Here is a 23669-nt window from a genome sequence, read left to right as displayed (position 1 = left end):
TGTGATGACTGGGTACATGAACATACTGTAAAATATTTCCCACAATAATGTTAGTTAACACATCCTTTATTTCAAACAGTTACTATTTTTCTTGTCGTTGTTGTTATGAGAACATTAAAGCTCTACTCTCCTAGCAACTTTCAAGCATACCATACAGTTTTGTGAACTACAGTCACCGTGCTCTACACCAATCCCTGGAATTTAATTCCCCTTTTATGTCCAAACTTAGTTATCTCATGACTGAAAATTTGTACTCTTTGGCTATCTCCCATTCCCCCTCCGCCCTTGGCAACCACCATTCTAATCTCTGTTTCTATGAGTTTGATGTTTTCAGATTCCATACATAAGTGAGACGGGATAGTATTTGTCTTTCTCTGTCTGGTTTATTCCACTTAGCATAATGGCCTCAAGGTACATCCATATTGTCACAAATGGCAGGATTTCCTTCCTTTTTAATGGTTAGATAATATTCCATTAAATACATACATACTTTATGTATTAAATACATACAATACAATACATACATTTAATTACGTTAAGTACATACAATACATGCACACTGTATGTATGTTCCACATTTTCTTCATCTATTCATCTGTCAGTGGACACGTAAGTTGTTTCTATGTCTTAGCTATAGTGAATAATGCTGCAGCGAACATGGGAATACAGATATCTTTTTAAGATGGTAATCTAATCTCCTTTGGATATGTACTCAGAAGTGAGATTGCTGGATCATATGTTAGGTCTATTTTTACTTTTTTAAGGACCTCTCATACTGTGTTCCATAGTGGCTGTACCAGTTTACATTCCTACCAGCAGGGCACAAAGGCTCCCTTTGGATCTTGCCAGAGTTTGTTATCTCTTGTTTTTTTTCACGATGGCCATTCTATCAGGACTGAAGTGGTATCTCATTGTGTCTTTGATTTGCATTTCCGTGATGATTAGTAATGTTGAGCACCTTTTCATGTGCTTATTATTAGCCTTTCATATGTCTTCTTTGGAAAAATGTCTTTTCAAGTCATCTGTCCATTTTTCAATTGCTCGGGGGTTTTTTTGCTATTGAATTATATGAATTCTTTATATATTTTGGATGTTAACCCCCATATCAGATATATGGTTTGCAAATATTTTCTCATCTTGTAGGCTGAGTTTTCATTTTGTTGATTCTGCTGTGCAAAAGTGTTTTATTTATTTTTTAATAGTTATATGTCAAGTTGTTTTCCATATAACACCCAGTGCTCATCCTCACAAGTGCCCTCCTCCATGCCCATCACCTCCCTTCCCCTCCCTCCATACCCATCAGTCCTCAGTTTGTTCTCAACATTCAAGAGTCTCTCATGGTTTACCTCCCTCCCTCTCCCCCCCTATTCTCCCCCACGGTCCTCCGTTAAGTTCCTCCTAATCCTCCTATACGTGCAAACATATGGTAGCTGTCCTCTGCCTGATTTATTTCACTCAGCATAACACCACCAAGGTCCATCCATGTTGCTACACATGGCCAGATTTCATTCTTTCTCATTGCCATGTAGTATTCCATCCTATAGATAAACCACATCTTCTTGATCCATTCGTCCGTTGATGGACACTTAGGCTCTTTCCATGTTTTGGCTATTGTTGAGAGTGCTGCTATGAACATTGGGGTACACGTGCCCCTATGCATCAGCACTCCTGTGTCCCTTGGGTCAATTCCTAGCAGTGCTATTGCTGGGTCATAGGGAAGTTCTATTGTTAATTTTTTGAGGAACCTCTACACTGTTTTCCAGAGGGGCTGTACCAGCTTACATTCCCACCAACAATGTAGGAGGGTGCCCATTTCTCCACATCCTTGCCAGCGTCTAGAGTCTTCTGATTTGCTCATTTTAGCCACTCTGACTGGCGTGAGGTGGTATCTCAGTGTGGTTTTGATTTGTATTTCCCTGATGAGGAGGGACGCTGAGCATCATTTCATGTGTCTGTTGGCCATCTGGATGTCCTCTTTGGAGAAGTGTCTGTTCATATCTTCTGCCCATTTCTTCACTGGCTTGTTTGTTTTTTGGGTGTGGAGTTTGGTGAGTTCCTTATAGATTTTGGATACTAACCCTTTATCTGATATGTCATTTGCAACTATCTTTTCCCATTCCATCAGTTGCCTATTAGTTTTATGGATTGTTTCCTTTGCCATGCAGAAGCTTTTAATCTTGATGAGGTCCCAATAGTTCATTTTTGCTCTTGATTCCCTTGCCTTTGGGGATGTGTCAAGTAAGAAATTGCTGCGGTGGAGGTCAAGGAGGTTGTTTCCTGCTTTCTCCTCTAGGGTTTGGATGGTTTCCTGTCTCACATTCAGGTCCTTTATCCATTTTGAGTTTATTTTTGTGTGTGGTGTGAGACAATGCTCTAGTTTCATTCTTCTGCATGTTGCTGTCCAGTTCTCCCAGCACCACCTGTTAAAGAGGCTGTCTTTTTTCCATTGGATACTCTTTCCTGCTTTGTCAAAGATTAGTTGGCTGTATACTTTTGGGTCCAATTCTGAGTTCTCAATTCTATTCCATTGGTCTATGCGTCTGTTTTTGTGCCAATACCATACTGTCTTTATGATGACAGCTTTGTAGTAGAGGCTAAAGTCTGGGATGGCGATGCTTCCCGTTTTGGTTTTCTTCTTCAATATTACTTTGGCTATTCACGGACTTTTGTGGTTCCATACAAATTTTAGGATAGTTTGTTCTAGTTTTGAGAAGTATGCTGGTGTGGTTTTGATTGGGATTGCATTGAATGTGTAGATTGCTTTGGGTAGTAATGACATTTTAACTATATTTATTCTTCCAATCCATGAGCATGGAATATTTTTCCATTTCTTTGTGTCTTCTTCAATTTCCTTCATAAGTTTTCTATAGTTTTCATCATACAGATCTCTTATATCTTTGCTTAGGTTTATTCCTAGGTATTTTATGTTTTTTTGTGCAATTGTGAATGGGATCAGTTTCTTGATTTCTCTTTCTGTTGCTCCATTGTTGCAACCGATTTCTGTATGTTGATTTTGTATCCTACAACTTTGCTGAATTCTTGGATCAGTTCTAATAGGCTTCTGGTGGAGTCTGTCAGGTTTTCCATGTAGAGTATCATGTCATCTGCAAAAAGTGAAAGTTTGACTTCTTCTTTGCCAATTCTGATGCCTTTTATTTCCTTTTGTTGTCTGATTGTTGACGCTAGGACTTCCAGCACTATGTTAAACAGCAGTGGTGAGAGTGGGCATCCCTGTCATGTTCCTGATCTCAGGGGGAAAGCTCTCAGTTTTTCCCTCATTGAGGATGATGTTAGCTGAGGGCTTCTCATAGATGGCTTTTATGATGTTTAAGTAAGTTCTTTCTATCCCGACTTTCTCGAGGGTCTTTATTAAGAAGGGATGCTGTATTTTGTCAAATGCTTTTTCTGCATCTATTGACAGGATCATATGATTTTTATCTTTTCTTTTGTTGATGTGATGTATCACATTGATTGATTTGAGAATATTGAACCAGCCCTGTAACCCAGGAATGAATCCCACTTGATCTTGGTGGATAATTCTTTTTATGTGCTGTTGAATTCGATTTGCAAGTATCTTGTTGAGGATTTCTGCATCTGTATTCATCAAGGATATTGGCCTATAGTTCTCCTTTTTTGCTGGGTCTCTGTCTGGCTTGGGAATCAAAGTGATGCTGGCTTCATAAAATGAGTCCGGAAGTTTCCCTTTGATTTCTATTTTTTGGAATAGCTTGAGAAGAATCGGTATTAATTCTGTTTTAAATGTCTGGTAGAATTCCCCAGGGAAGCCATCTGGCTCAGGGCTCTTATTTGTTGGGAGACTTTTGATAACTGATTCGATTTCCTCACTTGTTATGGGTCTGTTCAGGTTTGCTATCTCTTCCCGTGTGAATTTTGGTAGTGAGTGTGTATTTAGGAATTTGTCCATTTCTTCTAAGTTGTCCAGCTTGTCGGCATATAGTTTTTCATAGTATTCCCTGATAATTGCTTGTATTTCTGAGGAGTTGGTTGTAGTCAGTCCATTTTCATTCATGATTTTGTGTATTTGAGTGCTCTCTCTTTTCTTTTTGAGAAGCCTGGCTAGAGGTTTGTCAGTTTTGTTTATTTTTTTTCAAAAAACCAACTCTTGGTTTCATTGATCTGTTCAACTGTTTATTGGTTTCTATATTGTTTATTTCTGCCCTGATTTTTATTATTTCTCTTCTTCTACTGGGTTTGGGGTGCTCTTGTTGCTCTGCCTCTAGTTGCTTTAGGTGCACTATTAGATTTTGCACTTGCACTTTTTCTAATTTCTTGAAATAGACCTGGAGTACAATGTACTTTCCTCTTAGGACTGCTTTTGCTGCATCCCATAAAGTTTGAATTGCTGTATTTGTGCAAAAGTGTTTTAGTTCCACTTGTTGATGTATTTCCACTTGTTGATTTAGGCTTTTGTGCTTTTGGTGTTGTATCTAAAAAATCACTGCCAAGACTGATGTCAGAAACCTTTGCCCTATATTTTGTTCTAGTCGTTTTATGGTTTCAGGTCTTATGCTTAAGATCCATTTCAAGCTAATTTTTGTGAGTGGTACAGATAGGAGTCCAATTTCATTCATTTGCATCTGTATGTCCAGTTTCCTCAGCACCACCTAGTGAAAAGACTGTCCTCTCCCCACTGAGCATTCTTGGCTCCCCTCTCAAACGTTAGTCCACCATATATGCAAGGGTCCATTTCTGGGCTGTCATTCCATTAGACCCTGTGTCCACCTTCATGCCAGTATTATGCTGTCTTCTGTGCACAATGTGGGGCTCGAACTCATGACCCTGAGATCAAGAGTTGCACGCTCCACCAACTGAGCCAGCAAGGAGCCCCAGTACTATGCTGTTTTTACCTCTATGGCTTTGCAGGAGGGTCTGCTATCAGGAGGGGTGATGCTCCTACCTTTATTCTTTCTCGATACTGCTTTGCTGCTCCATGGTCTTTTGTGGCTGCATAGGAATCTTAGGATTGTTTTTTCCATCTCTGTGAAAAATGCCATTGGAATTTTGATAGATGTTGTATTGCATCTATGGATTGGTATTATTATGGACATTTTAACAGTATTAACTCTGCCTTGTGGTCTGGAGGGCTCTCCTTGTCTCCCCCTGACCACCCCACCCCTTCCCCCGGGGAATTTCTCCCAACAAACTCTTGATGATCTAATCCTGTTGGGACATCTGCTTTTTAGAGGCTCCAAAGAATGCACATATCCATTTGTTTTGGCTTGAAATATTCAGGCAATGAAGGAAAAGAAAGTGGGGAGGCAGAAGTTTTGGAAAAGTAAGAACATGTGGTTTTCTAATACATATCGTTATTAAATGAAGATGGCTTTTAGGTTTCATTAGAAACATTAAAATGTGTGAGGTCCCTTGGGGTGCCTGGGTGGCTTCGCAGGTTAAGCGTCTGACTTCAGGTCAGGTCATGATCTCACTGTTCGTGAGTTTGAGGCCCTGCGTGGGGGCTCTGTGCTGACATTTCAGGGCCTGGAGACTACTTCGCATTCTGTGTGTGTCTCTCTCTGCCCCTCCCCTGCTCGTGCTGTCCCTCTTTTGTCTCTATAAAATAAATAAACATGAAAAAAAAGGGTGAGGTCCCCAATGTATTTGTATATTTTTAAAAGTTTATTTATTTTGAATGAAAGAGAGAGGGGGGAGGGGCAGCAAAAGGGGGAGACAGAATCCCAAGCAGGCTCTGCTGTCAGTGCTAAGCCTGACATGGGGCTTGATCTCACGAACCAGAAGATCATGACCTGAGCTGCAATCAAGAGTCAGACTCTTAACTGACTGAGCCCCACCCCCCGTACCCCTCCCATTGTGCATTGTATTAAATGAAAATACTCATCATACACCTAAAATTTTAGCACTTGCAATCGTGTAAGTTATGATGAAAAATATGATCTGTTAACTTAAAACATTCTAGGCAACAGCAGCTTCACAAAACTTAGTTCTAGGTGTATGTGTCCAAGAAAAATAACGTTTTTGAAGACCGCTCTCCCAGACCTGAAATCCTTGTGTGACCCCCTAATCAAGACTGAATCACATAGCAGAAGGTGAGAAATGCAAGTGTAAATATCATTTCATTATTAGGTAGATTAGGGGCTAAACCCCCAAACTAAGACTCAAGGTAGCTAAACTGGGTCACAATGTTTCTGCTTCCTGATTTATGATGGGTCTACATTTTAGACCCTAAAGTAGCTTAGAACTAAGGCACAGTCTGCTCCATCTCCAGCCCTAAGTTGCAGACATGGCCCTCGAACAAATGGAAAAGCTGCTGGCAGCAGCACCAGAGAAATTAATCCATCTTCCTCATCCGTCTGGGGGTAATGTGTACACCTTTCAGAGGATCCAGACCCAGAAGATATGACTCAAAAATGCCCCTGGAATTGACCAACAAAAAATCTGCAGGTCAGGAGACGTTGCCAGAGAGAAACATATCAGAAAAAACAGAAGTGCAAGAACCGACCAAAATGAAATGTGAAACAGTGACTTCTTCCCTTTTTACCAACTCTCGAGGATCCCCCCAAAAGGCTGAAGACAGAGAAGCGAGGTGGGGGTGGGTGGGCAGAGGAACATCCGGCAGTCACAGATTTTCATGTAGTTTTAAATATCTAACACTTTATTTCTTTCTGTTGTTCTCATTTTAATAAGCATTTAACTCTTGATGAAAGAAAGTTTGGGGAGTGAGAAGAGCGTAGAGGAACTGGGGGTCAGTTATCCGAGTCTCAGCTTGTCCCATGGGTCTTCTCAGGTCTGGTGAAGAAGGGGTTTCTACCTGGGGAGAGAGGAGGGAATCAGAGATGTGGGAAGGTGCAAACCGTATGTGGGGCAGGGACATAGATTGGGTCCCCAGACCACCCAGGGCCTGAATCCTGCCTGCTACTCTCTTCCCAGGAGCACTGAGAGGTGCTGCCTAGGAATCAGGGACAGGGGAGAGGGAATTCCAGGAGAGCCATCCTGAGGAATGAGAATCTTAGGACCCCTTACCTCACAGTTTAAATGTGGAGAGGAAAGCGATTCACTAATATAAAAATTTTTTTTAACTTTTTTTTTTAATTTATTTTTGAGAGAGAGCATGAGCAGGGGCGGGCAGAGAGAGAGCGAGGGAGACACAGAATCTGAAGCAGTCTCCAGGCTCTGAGCTGTCAGCACAGAGCCCCTCGGGGCTCCAACCCACCAACTGTGAGATCATGACCTGGGCGGAAGTTTGACACTCAAACGAACCGAGCCACCCAGGAACCCCGATTCACTATTATTAAGCTGTAAGAAAAAAACAATGGCAATTGAAAACAGTCATACTAAAAATTCAGGAACAGTAGAGGGGCTTGGGATCATCTAATCCAAAAGGCCCCACCATTCAAAAGAAAGGAGGGGCACCTGGGTGGCTGAGTTGATTAAACACCTGACTTCAGCTCAGGGCATGAGCTCATGGTTCGTGGGTTCGAGCCCTGCATTGGGCTCTGTGCTGACAGTGTGGAGCCGGGAGCCTGCTTCAGATTCTGTCTCCTCTCTCTGCCCTCCCCTGGTTACATTCTATCTCTCTCTCTCTCTCTGTCTCAAAAGTAAATAAACACTACAAATTTTAGAAAGAAAGAAAGAAAGAAAGAAAGAAAGAAAGAAAGAAAGAAAGAAAGAAAGAAAGAAAGAGTGATGTCCATTACATGAAATTAAACAGTGCCTTTTCCTAGGAAGGAGGCCTTGGGGGTCCTTTGCTAGGGCCTGAGAGACAAATTTCTAATCTCGAAGGTTTCTAAGGACACTGACGGTTCTCGATTCCCTCGGAACACCGTGTTCTTCGGGAACATTCCTGGGACAAAGGCGAGAGCAGCAGATGCGGGGCTGGGGGACGTGGGAGGTGGGGTGGGGGCAATGGGAGGGGGTTGCGGGGGTCTCACCTCACCAGCAAGGGCTCCATACACTGCTTCCTGCAGTTGTAGAAGCAACACTTCTTCGTCCCGGGGCAACGCCGATCGAGCTTGCACAGAGGTAAGAGGGTGAAAGGGCACTCAAGTAAAAACTCTGGGCAATATCCAAGTTTTAAAGCTGGGGAGAAAAGTCACAGGGTGAGGCGGGGGCACCGGAGCGCCGCGGCCAAGCATCGAGGCCAGCAGGTCCCCGGGATAGCGCCGCAGAAGGTTCCCCCACCCTGGCCACACGCGAGCCCATTGCGCCCGGACACACGCACCCTGCTGCCGCCTCTGCCACACGGGCCGCGCCGTGTGCAGGCAGAGGAGGAGGAGGAGGGTCACAGTGGGTGCGGAGAGGCCGCGCAGCTTCATGGCGCCGCCAAGTGTGTGCGCATTGTGCGGGCAGATTCCTGGCTTAATTCGCCTTTGACGGGGGCCCGCCAGCAGGGGGAGCTCTGGTTCCCAGGGTCCAAGGTCACGGGTGCCTCCAAGGGACCAGAAAATAGCAGCGGTTTCCTTCCCCACACCCCCTAGGAGAGGCGCTACAAGAACCCTTCGGCAAAACTTCTGAGAGCCCAGGAGGGCTCCGTCTTTTTTAGGGAGGGTCTGGGCTGGCCTGTCCCCTAATACTTCTTGCTTTATGGAGTGGATTCTGAGGCAGCAGAAGGGAACTGGCTTTCCCGGGGAGGGGGTCTCTCATTAGGTCTGACAAACTCCGCTCTTCTCACTGTGCGTCCGGAACGATGTAAAACCCGTCCCTCTCTGTGGATTTCAACAATGGGTACATTTGAAGAGCTTACTTCGAACAAATGAACATTTGAAACACACACAGGCACAAAAACAAGGCAAGAAAATGAGCGATTAGCAAGATAATATCTAGATTTATGGAGACTATCAATACTTTGGGAACTGCTGAGACAGAGCTATAAGATGTATGATGAATGTTTTCTACCACAGCTTCTGTCTTTATGCCTCGGCGACCTTGTATAAACTTCATTTGCTGATACGGTCAAAAGCGATGGGAAGAAACAGGTTTATGGATACACATGGGAGATTCGGGATCGCTGTGGAAGGCAGAGAGCTGCGGAAAAGGGTCGGAAGCACCACCTGTGTCCAACTGTTCCTTTCTTTCCAGTGCGATCTTGTCACTCCCTCCTGCCATTGTTGCCACTGTGCATCTTCCTTTCCAGCTCTAGCTTAGCCTGTCCTCCGTGAGGTTCGGTCCAAATTTAGAAAAAAAGATCCTTTCCGATGGGTTTAACAGGCCAGGAAGTAACTTAAAGTGTCTGCACTTTTATTCTCAAGACTTCTGTTTGGAGTCCCACACGCCCACTCTGAACCTTTCTGTTTTCAAAGAACCTTGATATTCACCGCAGTTTTATGATACCAAAACATGACAAGGTTCTGACATGCAAGGGAAACTATATGCCAATCTCACTATAAGGGAAAAATCCTAAGCAAAACATTAGCCAGTGAATTTTGTCAAATATAAAAATAGTGATGCATCATGAACAAGTGGGGGATTATTTCAACAATATATGGTTGCTTTAACATTCAAAAGTCAGTAGGATACTCCTTGTTAACAAATAAAGGGGAAATCATGATGATCTTCACATCAGCAGTAGAATATGTAAAAAAATCATTTATCTATTAATGGTTAAAAAAACATAATGGTACAGGATTAGAAGTTAATTAGTTAATTCGATAGCAAGCCTCTATAAAATCCCTGTTACAGAGGTAAGTACTTGCAGAATGCTGGAGTAAGAGCCGCTCCTTCCTAAAAGCTGGCCGAATACTACAAATATTGTCAAAATCAACCTTTTCAGGACTTTAGAATTTACCAAAGGCTTGCAATAATCCATGAAGTGTTTATTCAGGAAGGACAGGTGGATCTTGGCAAGAAGAAGGAGTGCTGTGGCAATTTGACTTGCACCATTCCCATCCCTTTCTTTCTGGCTGTGCCGTAGCCTCGGGGCCAGTGGTGCCGGGTGCCGCACCAGCCTCTCTGGATGGCAGTCACAGCAGGGAAATGGCAGTGTTTGCACAGCTCCTGCCATGAGAAATGAAAACTGGTTTCTCCTGCTACTACTGGCTCATGTTATGCTGGTATTGACCAGGCCTCACAATATTCCATATCGGACCAGTATTCTGAACACAGATACCTCATAAGGAAAAGCATATTCCTGCCTTTGCAAAAGAGATTTTAGATGAAAGCTCTGTGGATGATTGTCAAAAGGCTCTTCCTATGGGCCTTGCAGATCCAAGACTTAGGGGGTTAAGGACACAAGAATTACAATTGAGCCTGGCCCTGAGACAAAGAGCGTAATTTAGAGGTAAGGTACAGATAAGGGCAGAACTTAAGTTAATACTTACACCTTCTTCTAACTGGTGATGGATGGCAGTCCCTTCCCCAAGGCCTACTTTCTGCAAACACCCTCCCTTACAGGTGTCTAGGATGAGGGTAGATAAGAGTAGCTAAAGCATTACCCACAAACAAAAGGCTGACACATTTAGGGCCTCCATGGTTTCACACATTCAGCATCAAATAGGTTTCCACAAACAACTTATTAACCAACTCAGAAACATTCATTTGAGAGCCAGACAGAATGACTCTTAGCCCATCTATACACTTAACCTATGACCTAACCTTAGCGTTATTAACTTAGAACAAATATGTATCCTGTCTTTTACTAAGAATACCCTGCTAATTCTTTAGTTATAAGATTTACTTAACCTCACTATAATTGGAATAATTCTGCAAGAATATTTCTGTAAAACCTGCTTCTGTACACTTTCCAAAGCATCTTATCACAAAGAGTTATCCATTGTAAAAATTCCTTTTTCTGGTGTCGTGTTATCATTTAACCTATAAATAAAGACACCAAAACCGACAGGACAGAAATGCCTACCTGGTGATCAGAAAGAATCTCGGGGCTCTCTCACTCTCTCTCTCGCCGACACTGTCCATCATTCAGGGACCCCTGGACCTGCTGGAGCAGGCCCGGCCTTCAACACAGTGGACTTGTGCTGCGGTAGCTCTGAGGACCAGTAGAGTGGCAGTCGCTGACACAGAGAACAGATTTGATACTACTCAAAACTGCATCTCCAGGAAATTGTCACTAGTTGACCTTGCAACTTCATAAAAAGAGTCTGTATTTATTTCACCTGACTCAGAGCTTGCTTCTTGTGGTCGGACCTCTCCCTGGGTCACTTTTTTTGACATCGTGGCTTCTTCAGACAGTGAGATCAACTGGCGATGCTTAGAGGCTGAGCACAAATGCTAAAAGGAAGAAGTGGGGAATGAGACTTCTAGGAGGTTTTGAAGATTCTATCCTATTCATGAGAATTCATGGGAATCTAGAAGCCCACACACACGTGTGGGATGTACCTGTGTCTGGGGCTGTGTACATGTCTCTGAATACAGGCCTGCTGCTGCTCCATTTACATATTGGCCACATCCTTAATCTTGATTAGGATTTTATGGCTGATTATGATGGTTGTCATGTACTTACAATTCAGTTCAGATACAGTCATTATCTTGGGGTCTATCTTGGTGTCCACCTTGTTGTATATGATTCAGTGGTTCTTGTTCTTCTTCTTTTTTTTAATGTTTATTTTTAAGCGAGAGAGACAGAGTGTGAGGGGGGAGGGGTAGAGAGAGAGGGAGACACAGAACCTGAAGCAGGCTCCAGGCTCTGAGCTGTCAGCACAGAGCCCGATGCAGGGCTTGAACCCACAAACTACGAGATCATGACCCAAGCCAAAGTCGGAAGCTTAACCGACTGAGCCGCCTAGGTGCCACGAATGGTTCTTCTTCTTGATATTGGCCTGGCATGGCACTGTATATAGGCCATGCCTTTGATCTTGATTAAGATTTTGTGTCTGATTATGATTACTGTCACATACTTGCTTTAAAGTAAATCTATAACACGGTCTTTGGAGCCAGCCTGGTGTCTGTCTTTTTGTCCAGAATAGTGTGGACCTTGTTCTCTTTTGGGAAATCCATCTGATCCATTTAGTAATTGATAATAAGAATGTTTGGACTCAATAGTCTCCAAAGCTCCCTTCCGTCTCTTATCACCGCCCACTTGTTCCCCAACAACTCATGGTGTTCCCCCAAAGGGCTGTGGTTTGGGCTGTGGAAGAATTAGTTCCCATCAGGGAGAAGAATATGTACCTGAAGAAGTTCTCTCCTAGAACCCAGAAAACCCTTAAAACCCGTTCTCCTTGACTAGCTTTCCCCCCAAGCTCACCTCCTACACTCACCACTGAGTCTCTTTATAGCTGCTTGCTTCTCAAAAATGAGGAGCAGAGAAAGGACGAAGATGTCGGACTTCATCTTGCCAGGAAAGCCTTGGCTGAGAGCTGAGTTGAGTTTCTCATGAATGCCTTCCCTTGGCTGTGTGTGCCAGGGGTCAGCCTAAGTTACAAAAGACCCTACCCTTTCTTAGCTTATCAGTAAATGCCGACTTCCTCACTCCTGCCCAATAGGGGACACTGTCAGAGTCCCCAGGGACTTTGCAAAGGGATACAATGTCAGCGGTCTTCGTTTTCCCCTATAAGCTCCAGCAAATCTTTATCAACGCTCAGAGCATCATGCTAAGCCTTCTGTATTTACAGCAGAAACTCAGTCCAGAGAAAAGAGACTTACTTCAGGTTACAAAACGAATCCTACCATGATGCCATCATTTAAATACTCCATCACAGAAGTGCCTGTATGGCTCAGTTGGTTTAAGCGTCCATCTCTTGATTTCGGCTCAGGCTCGTGAGATCGAGCCCCGCTTTGGGCTCTGTGCTGACAGTGCGGAGCCTGCTTGGGATTCTCTCTCTCCCTCTCTCTCTGCCCCTCCCTTGCTCACCCTCTCTTTCTCTCTCAAAATAAATAAAGAAATATTTAAAAAATTAAAAATATTTAAGTACTCCATCACAAATATAACCCTGTACTTCTCCTTGTTTTAATTTTTTTTTTTTTTATTTCTAGGAGAGAGAGAGAGACAGCGTGAGCAGGGGAGGGTCAGAGAGAGAGGGAGTCACAGACTGAAACAGGCTCCAGGCTCTGAGCTGGCAGTCAGCACAGAGCCCGACGCGGGGCTCGAACCCACGAACCGCGAGATCATGACCTAAGCGAAAGTCGGACGCTTAACCGACTAAGCCACCCAGGCGCCCCACTTCTCCTTGTTTTAAAATGGTCTTGAGATCATTCGGTTTTACCTGAGGAGGACCAGTCATAAAATTAGAAAGACACTGAAGACAAATGAAAGCCAAAGAAAGAAGGTTTCAAGATGTAAACAGCAATGCACCAATTGCAAAACTGGCTGTGAGGTGCATCACAATAAAGACTGACATGTGCCCAAAACTTTACTGTCTTCAGCTGCTCCGAGTAACTTTAATTACAGAAGATTAATACAATTGTGTTGAGTTGTCAGTTGGAGGATAGAGAACAGAAGTAGTCATTTCAAAGAGTCCAAATTTGCAATGGAATGGGAGTCTGGGCTGTACCTGTGGGTAAGGTGAGCTCCAGAGGTATTTTCCAAGGATGGGAGGAATTTAACAGGTTTTAATTGTGATGGGAATGAGCATTGGATGAAGAAATGAGAGTGTTGGTTTCCTTATTGAGTTCTTTTCGGTAAATCTACCTAAACAACAAAATTAATTTTTTTAAATGTTCTTTTTTTTACCAAGAGGGGGGTGGAGAAGGGCAGAAAAAGAGCAGGAGAGAGAGAGAGAGAGAGAGAGAGAGAGAGAGAGAGAGAATCCCAAGCAGGCTCCCAACACAGGGCTTGATCTGTGAGATCATGACATAAGCCAAAATCAAGAGTCTGATGCCCAACCGAATGAGCCATCCAGGTGCCCCATATTAATTTTTTAATGAACAAATTTCCTGCAAAAAAAAAAAAGAAAGAAAAAAATTTCCTGCATAAATACTAAACAGCTACAGCCCAATAGTCTGTGAGGAATGTTTGCCGCCATGGACGAATTTATTAATATATTGAAAAAGGATGCAAAGAGAATATTTCCAACTTATTTAGAGAAGGGCAGTTTTCTGCAAATGTGAGAAAGTCCTAAAGAGCATTCCTTTACTTTGACCCATGAAAATTGGCTTGTGGACAGAGGACAGGACCACTAAAGCCTCCCGATAGTGACCTTATATGAATTCAAAACACCATGGAGGGTGGTCACCGGGGATTTCAACTCCAAACTCAATGTAGGGTTGTGGCGTGGGGTGTCTGTTATGAGCTGCAAAGAACCTGGATGCCTGGGGACAGACACACATGGCTGACTAGAACAGAGCCTGCAAGGTCCTGGAAAGTGGCTCAAGTGTAACCAAGCTTATAGTGATACTCAATCCTCTAAGCCTGGGGTGCACAAAGGCCCTGGAGAGATGGTATCCGATTCTTTGTCTCAGCAACAACTAGGTAGTTCTGGGGAACTCTGAGTCTCTGGTGGAGGGTGGTGTCAAACAATGACCTATTTTCTGGGCTCTTTACCCACAAGCCACACTGAACATTATCTCCAACACAGCTCTGTAGATGTAGCTCAGAGATTTTGCCCAAGGGAAGAGGCAGTCTATAACAGCAGAGTGCTCTGAAGCTCTCCCCCCAAAACTGACTTTATTTGAAACAGAACATGAGGGAGTTCAAGCTTATAGGCGCTCTTGAAAATGGAGATTTTGATGGTAAGCAATTAAGAGGAAGCTGGCAGCTCTATGAGAGTAAAAGGCTCAGCGACAGGCCAACTAGTTTACTGATTTACAACTAGCAAACTCCTGAGAGATTCCAGGAAAAAGACAACTAAGGAGAAGCCTCCTGGGTGGGAACAAACATCAAAGACTGACCTCAAAGACTACTTCTGCTGCAGGGAATGTTTGGAAAAAAATGGAACAATCAACTGTTGATTTCATGGAGCCTACAAACTGGGTGTGATGCTGACTTCCACACAGTTTAACAGGCAGCCTGGGAGAATGATGGTGATCTTTCTAAAGTAATGCTCATGGGCTGGGACATGGGAAAGGACTTGGGCTTGTCAGAACTTTTCAGTCTTTGAGGGTTTTTGGTATTTGGAGGGATCCAATGTGTTCTCAACCAGGACAGTTTTGCCCCACTTGAAGACGTCGGACAATACCTGGAGACGTTTAGTCACCCCACAGAGGAGAGGATCTTGTAGGCAGAGGCCAGAAATGCTGCCAAGCATCCGACAACCCACAGGAAAGCCCTGATCCCCACAAAAAAAAAATGATCTGTCCCAAAATGTTAATAGTACCAACATGGAAGAATCCAGGGTTGGGTATGATGGACCAGTACTTGTATTCATCGAGGACAGTTAAGGAAAGGATGTGATTGGGTGTTGAGTCCTCCCTGAAATCAGCAGCATCAAGGAGATTTTGGTTAGCTGTCCTTCTTTATCTTTTTTTTTTTTTACATTTATTTATTTTTGAGAGATAGAGACAGAGTGCGAGCAGGGGAGGGGCAGAGAGAGAAGGAGACACAGAATCCAAAGCAGGCTCCGGGCTCTGAGCAAGCTGTCAGCACAGAGCCCGATGCGGGGCTCGAAGCCCGAACCATGAAATCATGACCTGAGCTTCATGAAGTTAGACATTCATCCAACTGAGCCCCCCAGGTGCTGCTGCATCTCAGTCTCTATGAGGCATTGGTTCTTCCAGTGGTTCTTTTACTCATAGTACCTAAAGGTGTCCTAATCTGTAGATTCCAGATTCTCAGCAGGAGAGCTTCAACTCTTGGTTTTATTTTGAAGGTCATTTTTTTTTTAAATGAGGCGTTTGTTTTGATTTTCAGTTTGTTTACTTTTAGAGCCCATTGAACATTTTCAGCAACATGCTTGAAATCTAATTGGAATTTCCCGTTGCAATTAATGTTGTCATAACAAGAGCCCTATTTCAAGTAGAAGCCTCCCACTTGACTTCAGCTGGTAAGTCCATCCACAAAATTGTCTAAAAATTTTCCATCTATTTTTAATGACTCTTTATCTTTATTTTATTACATGCTGGGTTCTTTGTGCAATCTACTCTTGAAAGAAAGGGTTTCTGAAATGGCCTTAATGGGTTTCCTGCTTTTCTAGTACTCTCAAGGCCATTTTAAACAATAAATTACTGTATTTCATAGATAAGGTAACTTCCCTACATTGAATAACCAGTGAGAAAACATAGTGAAAGATAAGACCCCATTCATAAAAACAGGCACACTATTTATTTTTTATATATATAATTTATTATTATTATTTTAGAGAGATAGAGAACATGCAAGTGGGGGAGAGGAACAAAGAGAGAGACAGAGAATCCCAAGCAGGCCTCATGCTCAGTGCAGAGCCCGATGCAGGGCTCGATCCCACAACCTTGGGATTATGACTTGAGCCAAAATCAAGAGTCAGGCACTCAACCTACTGAGCCACACAGGCACCCCAGACACACTATTTCTTATACTATAAATGTGATGCATTGCAAGGAAATAACCAATGGTTGGACTTTCTAAATGATTTAAAATTATTCTAAATACCACCTGGTAAAGAAAGCATTTGAGATTTGCCAAGATAAAACTGATGACAAATTATCGTGGGAGAAGGAGTTACCCAATGACACATATTCCCCCTTGTGCTAGACACTGTCAGGATTTTTATTTTATTTTTTATTTCATTGAGGTATAATTAGCACATGACATTATATTAGTTTCAGATGTACAACTTAATGATTAGATATAAATATGCATTGCGAAATGATGACCACAGTAAGCTCAATACACATTAATTTTTATTTATTTTTGAGAGAGAGACAGAGTGTGAGCGGGGGAGGCACAGAGAAAGAGGGAGACACAGAATCCGAAGGAGGCTCCAGGCTCTGAGCTGACAGCACAGAGCCCAATGCGGGGCTCAGACTCACGAACCATGAGATCATGACCTGAGCTGAAGTCCGATGCTCAACTGACGGAGCCACCCAGGCACCCCAGTTCAATGACACATTTTAATACAACCAAAATTATCATAAAAATACACCAACATAATTAGAACATTTAGTAATGGTGGGGGCTTGCAGACACATATCAATGGGAAAAAAAAGGGAAATTCAGTGCCTGTAGGAATTTATAAATGATAAAGTCAGAATTCCACATCAGTAGAGAAATGTCAAAAAAATCGGTACATGATATTGACACAGATGATCAGAAATTCCAGGGGAAATACTGGATTTCTGTCCATTCCATTAACTCAAAATAAGTTTTAGATGATGAAGGTTTTAAGCTATAAAAAATACTCAAAGAAAACATAACTGCAGTTTTGTATAACACTGATATGGAGACAATCTTCTGAAAGCCAGTTAATACAGGTGGCCACATAGATATAGAAAACTTTTGTAGGGTAGAAATTGGAAAAATAGGAGTAAACACATATGATGGGAATACATATTCTATAATGTATTGAAAGACTGTTTACAACATAATAAAGAAAGGAGATGACCTAAGAGAAAAATGAGCACGGACCATGAATATGCGGTCTACAGAAAAAATAATACAAGTGGATATTTCATCTACGAAAATAAATACAATCTTAATTAAAGAAATAATGAAAGAAAAACATAATTAAATACAAGTTAAAATAAACACGATTCTGGGGCACCTGGCTGGCTTGGTTGATAGAGCTTGTGATCCTTGATCTGGGGTTGCAAGTTTGAGCCCTACGTTGGGTGTAGAGATTACTTAAAAATAAAATCTTAAAGGGGCGCCTGGGTGGCTCAGTCGGTTAAGCAACTGAGTTCAGCTCAGGTCATGATCTCGCAGTTTGTGAGTTCAAGCCTCACATCGGGCTCTGTGTTGACAGCTCAGAGACTGGAGCCTGCTTCAGATTCTGTGTCTCCCTCTCTCTCTGCCTCTCCCCTCCTCACGCTCTGTCTCTCTCTCCTTCAAAAATAAGTAAACATTAAAAAATATATATATATATAAATAAAATCTTAAAACAAACAAACAAACAAAGATGATTCCTTTTTTATTTGGGCCTAAGAGACTGGTTCCCCACCACTGATTTAGAGCAATTCCATCTGTCACTGGCTTCTGCCTCCCTTACTGTGAAATGGGTGGCTTGGTTGCTTAGGACCTTTCTTGCTTGAGAAAGATTCCAAGAGACTCAGCAAAGTTCTCTCTGCCCTGTAAGGAGTAAATTGGTAAGAGAAGAGCAGAAAGATCATTGGGAAGACATCAAAATGATGCAGAATGCCTCGTGATAATGGCCACCTCGACCTTTTGTATAATGTCTTCTTATCTTCTCCCCAAACCTACATCTTTGATTCTACTATTTGTCTCTCGAATCATCCTGTCGCCATGGAATGCCTGCCATGAACTTGATTTCTGGTTCAGGTAGAATGAAGAGATCAACAAGTCTTTCCGGAAAGGCTACCAGTCCCCCAGGGTTAGTCAGCTAGTCAGCATCCTATGGAAAGAGAAAAAACATAGTATCGGGACGGGTCGTTCCTGGCCCAGCTGTGCCCTTGACCCCTAGTGTGAACTTTGATGGCTCCCCTGGGCTTCGGGTTTCCCCTTGCAGAAAGAGGGTGTTTATCTGGATTGTGTCAAAGGGGATTTCCAATCCAAATGCAGCGGAAGGTTAGGCTCAGGGCATCTGTGACAAGCTGAGAAGCACGTGGTGTCTGTGCACGATGCTTGTCACGCTGAACTCCTCAGACAGACACACATGGCTGGCTGGAACAGTCTCCTCATCTGAGGATATTCTGGACAAGCGGAGCCTAGAAGTGGTCAAAAGCATATCCAAACCTTATCAGTGACCCTGGCTTTTCAACCCCCTAGAGCACACAGAGCCTGGAGTCATGACCTCGCGTTTTATCTCAGCAAAAAAACCCTCCTCAGCTGGAGACTGCTATGCCTTTGGGAGAAGCGTGGTAGCAGGTGAGCTGTTCCCAATTAACCACACACTTTCTGACTGTGCCTCCCTCGGGGGGCACGTCAGCCGGCATCTCTGGGTAATTTCACTAATATCACACAACCTCTCATTTCCCCCCTTTCCCATCATGCTTGCTCCCTTTCATCACCACTACGTGCAGAGTTATGAGGCAGCAGGTGGTTTAGAGAATGGTTGGAACAGCGCACACACAGACTGGCATGGATGTGAGGACCAGTGACTAAAAAGTAGACACAGAGACAGGAAGAAGCGAGGATTTATTCTGGCAGCCAATGGCTGCCACATCTCACCGCCAGGGAGGGGAGTGAACAGGATGGCCAAGGCTTTGGCCACATAGACTAACAAGATGTGATGTCAGCTTGCCCGGAGGCAGCAGTGGCGTGCTTTATTGTGGTTCAGGAGGAAAAGACCATGGACAGGCATTATTGAATAAGTGTTCTCATAAAAACACTAGGCTGCAGACTCGGGAAGACCAAGCATCGTGTAGTGTGTGGAAAAGCTGAGAATGTAAACCAGGATTCAAACGGGTGGACCTCAGTCGGGCTCTGTGCTGACAGCTCAGAGCCTGGAGCCTGCTTGGGATTCTGTCTCCCTCTCTCTGTGCCCCTCCCCCTGCTTGCATTCTGCCTCTCTCTCTCTCTCTCTCTCTCAAAAATAAAATAAAACATTAAAACATCTTTTTTATAGGGGCAGAAAAGTGATCACGTTTATTAAAAGTGACCTTGTGAAATAAATGACTGCCGAGGGAGAAACTGGTAAGAGAGTTGACTTGGTGTCTCCCTCAGGAAGAGAAGTCATTTTACCAGGACATTCCCATGGTGACCAGGGAGTATGGCCTCTGTGTCAGAGGCAGGAACATTCATACCACTCCCTTTGCAAATGTCACCTTGAAGAGCTTCGTGGGGACTTTGGAACCTTATGGAAATCCACAGTGGAGAGGCTACCTGATGTCTGTTGACTGCCCACTATATGGAGTTCCCTTCTTATATGTTTGGCACCTTTCTCTCTGAGTCCATATTTGAGTCTGGATGAGAGACTGAGACGGCTTCCCGCTGCAGGAACTGAACAGGCTCACTGTCATTCACCCCCGACACCCAGGGCTATTCAGCAAATCCGAAGTCCCCCTGGCACTTCAGATCCCCTAGAGTCACCCCAAGCAGCAAGGATGAGGGGGCATTCCTCCCCAGGGCCACACAGTAGCACTGTCCACAGCAGCACCCGAGTCAGGGGCTTCGGTGGCAGCCACGTGGCCACATCACACAGTTGTGGAGCTGCGTTTCTGGCTGTGGTCACACTGTCTGGACGCTCTAGTTCTTATGATACCCCCTGAGCCTGCATCTTCATAAATCCTGGAGCCACATTTTGCAGACTGGGTTCTTTCCGGAGCAGGAGCTGACACAGAGGGGGGAGCGCAAGTTCCTTTGCAAAGTGCCACCAGCGGAAGTAGCAGAGAGAAGCAGGACTGGGCACACCAAGGGGGCCATCGCTATGCTGACCTGACGGCGTCTCTGCCGGCCCAACCGGGAGCCCTGGAGCAGGCATTTTCCATGAGGAGTCCTCCCTCGGGCCGCAAGTACCATAGCCTTACCCTGTCCCTGGCTGGGGGTCTCCAGTTCGAGCACCAAGGTGGTGCCTGAGAAGCACTCAGCTATGCATGTGCAGCTGGGTGAGGAGGGGCTCCTTGAAGGGGGTCTGAGCCGCACGGGTCCCCGTCAGGCCCAGTGCCCGCCTGGCGCCGCAGGGTGCGTGTCGCACCGAGGGAGCCCACGGAGGATGGGGTAAGTGGGGCAAACTTGAGCACCAGCCGGTGTCAGGCCGCCGCTGCTCTTCCACGTCCCTCCGTTCCACAGCCTCCTTGTCCTTGGCTGCCATCAGAGTCACGCTCAGTGGCTTACCTGGTGGTGTGACCGAAACCCTTGCCCTGAGGGTCGCCACCTTTCTCCCGTCAGGCCGGCTGCACTTGTCCATTCGCGGCCGCACGAGGAAGATGCCACCGAGAAACTCTGTGACTTTGGTGTGGGCATCTTCCCTGCTGTCCCCTGACTCCGCTGGGCTTGTCTTTGCTGAGATTCGGTGCAGACTTAGGAAAAACCTTTTCAGATTGGTTTCACAGATCAGCTCCTTAAGAGTCTACGCTCAGGGGCGCCTGGGTGGCTTAGTCGGTTAAGCGTCCGACTATCGCTTAGGTCGTGGTCTCGCGGTTCGTGGGTTCGAGCCCCGCGTCGGGCTCTGTGCTGACTGCCAGCTTGGAGCCTGGAGCCTGTTTCAGTCTGTGACTCCCTCTCTCTCTGACCCTCCCCTGCTCACGCTGTCTCTCTCTCTCTCTCTCTCTCGCTCCCTCTCTCTCTCTCCCTCTCTCTCCTAGAAATAAATAAAACATAAAAAAAAAAAAGAGTCTACGCTCAGATTCTCCTGACATTTGTCCCCAGCCCTGCTCTGTTAAACTAAAACATCATTCCCCATCAGCCGTGAAAATAACAGCCTGGCTGTGCAGCGGGGAAGACTGTCGCTGGTCCCCTCGGTCCTCACCCTGACAACAACCATGCACGCAGCACCTGTCGGCGTCGTGCTCGCTCAGCCTGCTCACCCTCAGGACAGCGGCAAGAAGGGTGACGACGGAAGCTGGTCTGCCAAGTGGTCCCAGGGTTATTTTGTCTCTCCCGGCAGCATTTTCCACTGTGGTGCTTCATTTCATTTATTTCTGCTTCCTTTCTTTTTATCAAAGCTACGTAGGTAGAGATTGCTGTTTTGTAAACGTTTTTTTAAAAGATTTTGGTTTATAACCAGAGCTACCGTTTTCCTATGCTCAACCTCATAAATGTATTGTTTTGCCCATATTATCATTACTTTTTAAAATGTCCTTTGGTTTCCTCTGTCCTTTTTTTTCCTGGCTTTTTGATTGTGTGTTTACATTTTGATTCACTTATTTTTTTTTCAATGTTTATTTATTTATTTTTGGGTGGGGGAGAGACAGAGAGGGAAAGAGAGAAAATCTCAAGCAGGCTCTGTGATGTCAGCACACAGTAAGTATTTAAGGATACTCTCCTCTGACTTTCTGTCTCCTTATTTTTTGTTGTTCATTTGAACCATCTTGTAGGGATGGTGTGTTAAATTCTCCTGTTGGTAAGTGTCAACCTATATCTCCTTGCATAGCCCGTAGATCCTGCTATTTTTTTTTTAATTGAAGTCCAGGTGACATATGATATTATATTAGTTTCAGGTGCACAACATAGTGAATCGCCGATTCTATACATCACGTGATCCTCGCTATGGTAACTGTCCTCACAATCTGTTGCCACACAACACTATTAAAATATTAGTAGGGCATTTGAGTGGCTCAGTCAGTTGAGCATCCAACTTTGGCTCAGGTCATGATCTCACGGCTCATGGGTTCGAGCCCCGTGTCAGGCTCTGTGCTGACAGCTCAGAGCCTGGAGCCTGTTTCGGATTCTGTGTCTCCCTCTCTCTCTGACCCTCTCCCGCTAACGCTCTGTCTTACTGTCTCTCAAAAATAAATAAATGTAAAAAAATTTTTTTAAATATTATTTACTCCATTCCCTATGCTATACGTTTCATCTCTGTGACTTATTTATTTTATACCTAGAAGTTTTTATGTCTTATTCATGTTTTGCCCATCCTCCTCTGCCCTCCACTCTGGAAACTCCAGCTTGTCTTCTGTATGGACAGAAGTCTGTTTCCATTTTTTGCTGGTCTGTCTGCTTTGCTGTAGTAACTTCTTTATAAAGGAGTATGGTATATGTGCTATGTGGTGTTTATACACTTAAAATGTATATCTTAAAAAATAAAAAATAAACAAAAAATTAAAAAAAACTTTTTAAAGGGGCGCCTGGGTGGCTCAGTCATTTCCAGCTTTGGCTCAGGTCATGATATCACAGTTCGTGGGTTTGAGCCCCACGTCAAGCTCTGTGCTGCCAGCTCGGAGCCTGGAGCCTGCTTCAGATTCTGTGTCTCCCTCCCTCTCTCTCTCTGGTCCTCCCCCAACTCTCTCTCAAAAATAAATAAATGAATAAGCCCTTTAAAATTGCATATATTTACTGTGAATTGTGGCTTTTAATATTAAAAGTGTCCTTCTGACAACTTGAGCTACACACATACACAAAAAAAAACCAACCCAAAATATAGTCAGTAAGTCCATATATAATATGGATGGTAGATAGATATATAGATAGATAGATAGATAGATAGATAGATAGATAAAGTAAAAAAAAAAACTACAAGGAAGATAGACAAATCTCCCATACAGATTAATTCCAAAGAATGTCTTGAGCCTCCTCTTCCTTAAGGAGTATCTTAAGTGCAAGATATGCAGAGTGACTCTTTCCCTGAGAGAATAATAGGGAAAGAGAGAGGAAAAAGAGTAACTTTACAGCATAGAAGCCTGACGAATCTGACAACCTAATCATCAGGTCAGCATCACCAGCAGTAGGTCAACTTGATAGAATGTATCCTTGATATGATGTCATGAGAAGGACACTTCCCCTTGGTGGTCTTCCTCCCAAAAACCATAACCCCAGTCCAATCATGAGAAAAACAGACACACCCAACTGCCTCATCGGTGCCCCTCTAAGCTGTCAAGGTCATCAAAACATGGAAGGTCTGAGAGACTATCACAGCCAAGAGGAGCCTAAAGACACTCCACGGCTAAATGTAACATGATATCCTGGGTGGGGTTCCGGAAGAAAAAAAAAGAACATAAGGCAATATGAATAAAGTATGGACTTTAGTTTACAATCATATATCAATATTGCCTCATTAATTGTGACACCTGGACCATAGGAATGTAGGGTGTATGTTAATACTAGGAGGAGCGGTGTG

At 44.0% G+C, this 23669-nt stretch overlaps 1 protein-coding gene and 1 long non-coding RNA gene across 4 annotated transcripts; one reads left to right on the top strand and one right to left on the bottom strand.

Moving 5' to 3' along the window:
• Window positions 1–6608: 6608 nt before the first annotated feature.
• LOC120242595 (WAP four-disulfide core domain protein 15A-like) lies at window positions 6609–8303 on the bottom strand. Of its 2 annotated transcripts, none has more exons than XM_039248457.1 (3): window positions 8198–8303; window positions 7908–8055; window positions 6609–6787 (listed from the first exon to the last, which is right to left on the bottom strand). In XM_039248457.1, exons 1-3 carry the CDS (start codon window positions 8289–8291, stop codon window positions 6784–6786), a joined length of 246 nt encoding a protein of 81 aa, XP_039104388.1. In that variant the 5' UTR covers window positions 8292–8303; the 3' UTR covers window positions 6609–6783. The 2 variants fall into 2 exon arrangements, with proteins under 2 accessions (XP_039104388.1, XP_039104387.1); XM_039248456.1 differs by having other exon boundaries at window positions 6609–6783.
• On the top strand, window positions 7941–21011 carry LOC120242596. Of its 2 annotated transcripts, XR_005531117.1 has the most exons (5): window positions 7941–7998; window positions 15728–15845; window positions 18722–18820; window positions 19521–19588; window positions 20223–21011. It is a non-coding gene; the product is annotated as an uncharacterized LOC120242596 (long non-coding RNA). The 2 variants fall into 2 exon arrangements; XR_005531116.1 differs by lacking the exon at window positions 20223–21011 and having other exon boundaries at window positions 7946–7998; window positions 15713–15845; window positions 19521–20193.
• Window positions 21012–23669: the final 2658 nt, after the last annotated feature.

The sequence above is a fragment of the Hyaena hyaena genome, unplaced genomic scaffold (genome assembly GCF_003009895.1).
Source record: "Hyaena hyaena isolate Hyena2069 unplaced genomic scaffold, ASM300989v1 scaffold_312, whole genome shotgun sequence".
NCBI classification, from domain to species: Eukaryota; Metazoa; Chordata; class Mammalia; order Carnivora; family Hyaenidae; genus Hyaena; species Hyaena hyaena.
The sequence above is the reverse complement of the archived record's forward strand: the minus strand, read 5'-3'. Positions and strand labels throughout refer to the sequence as shown.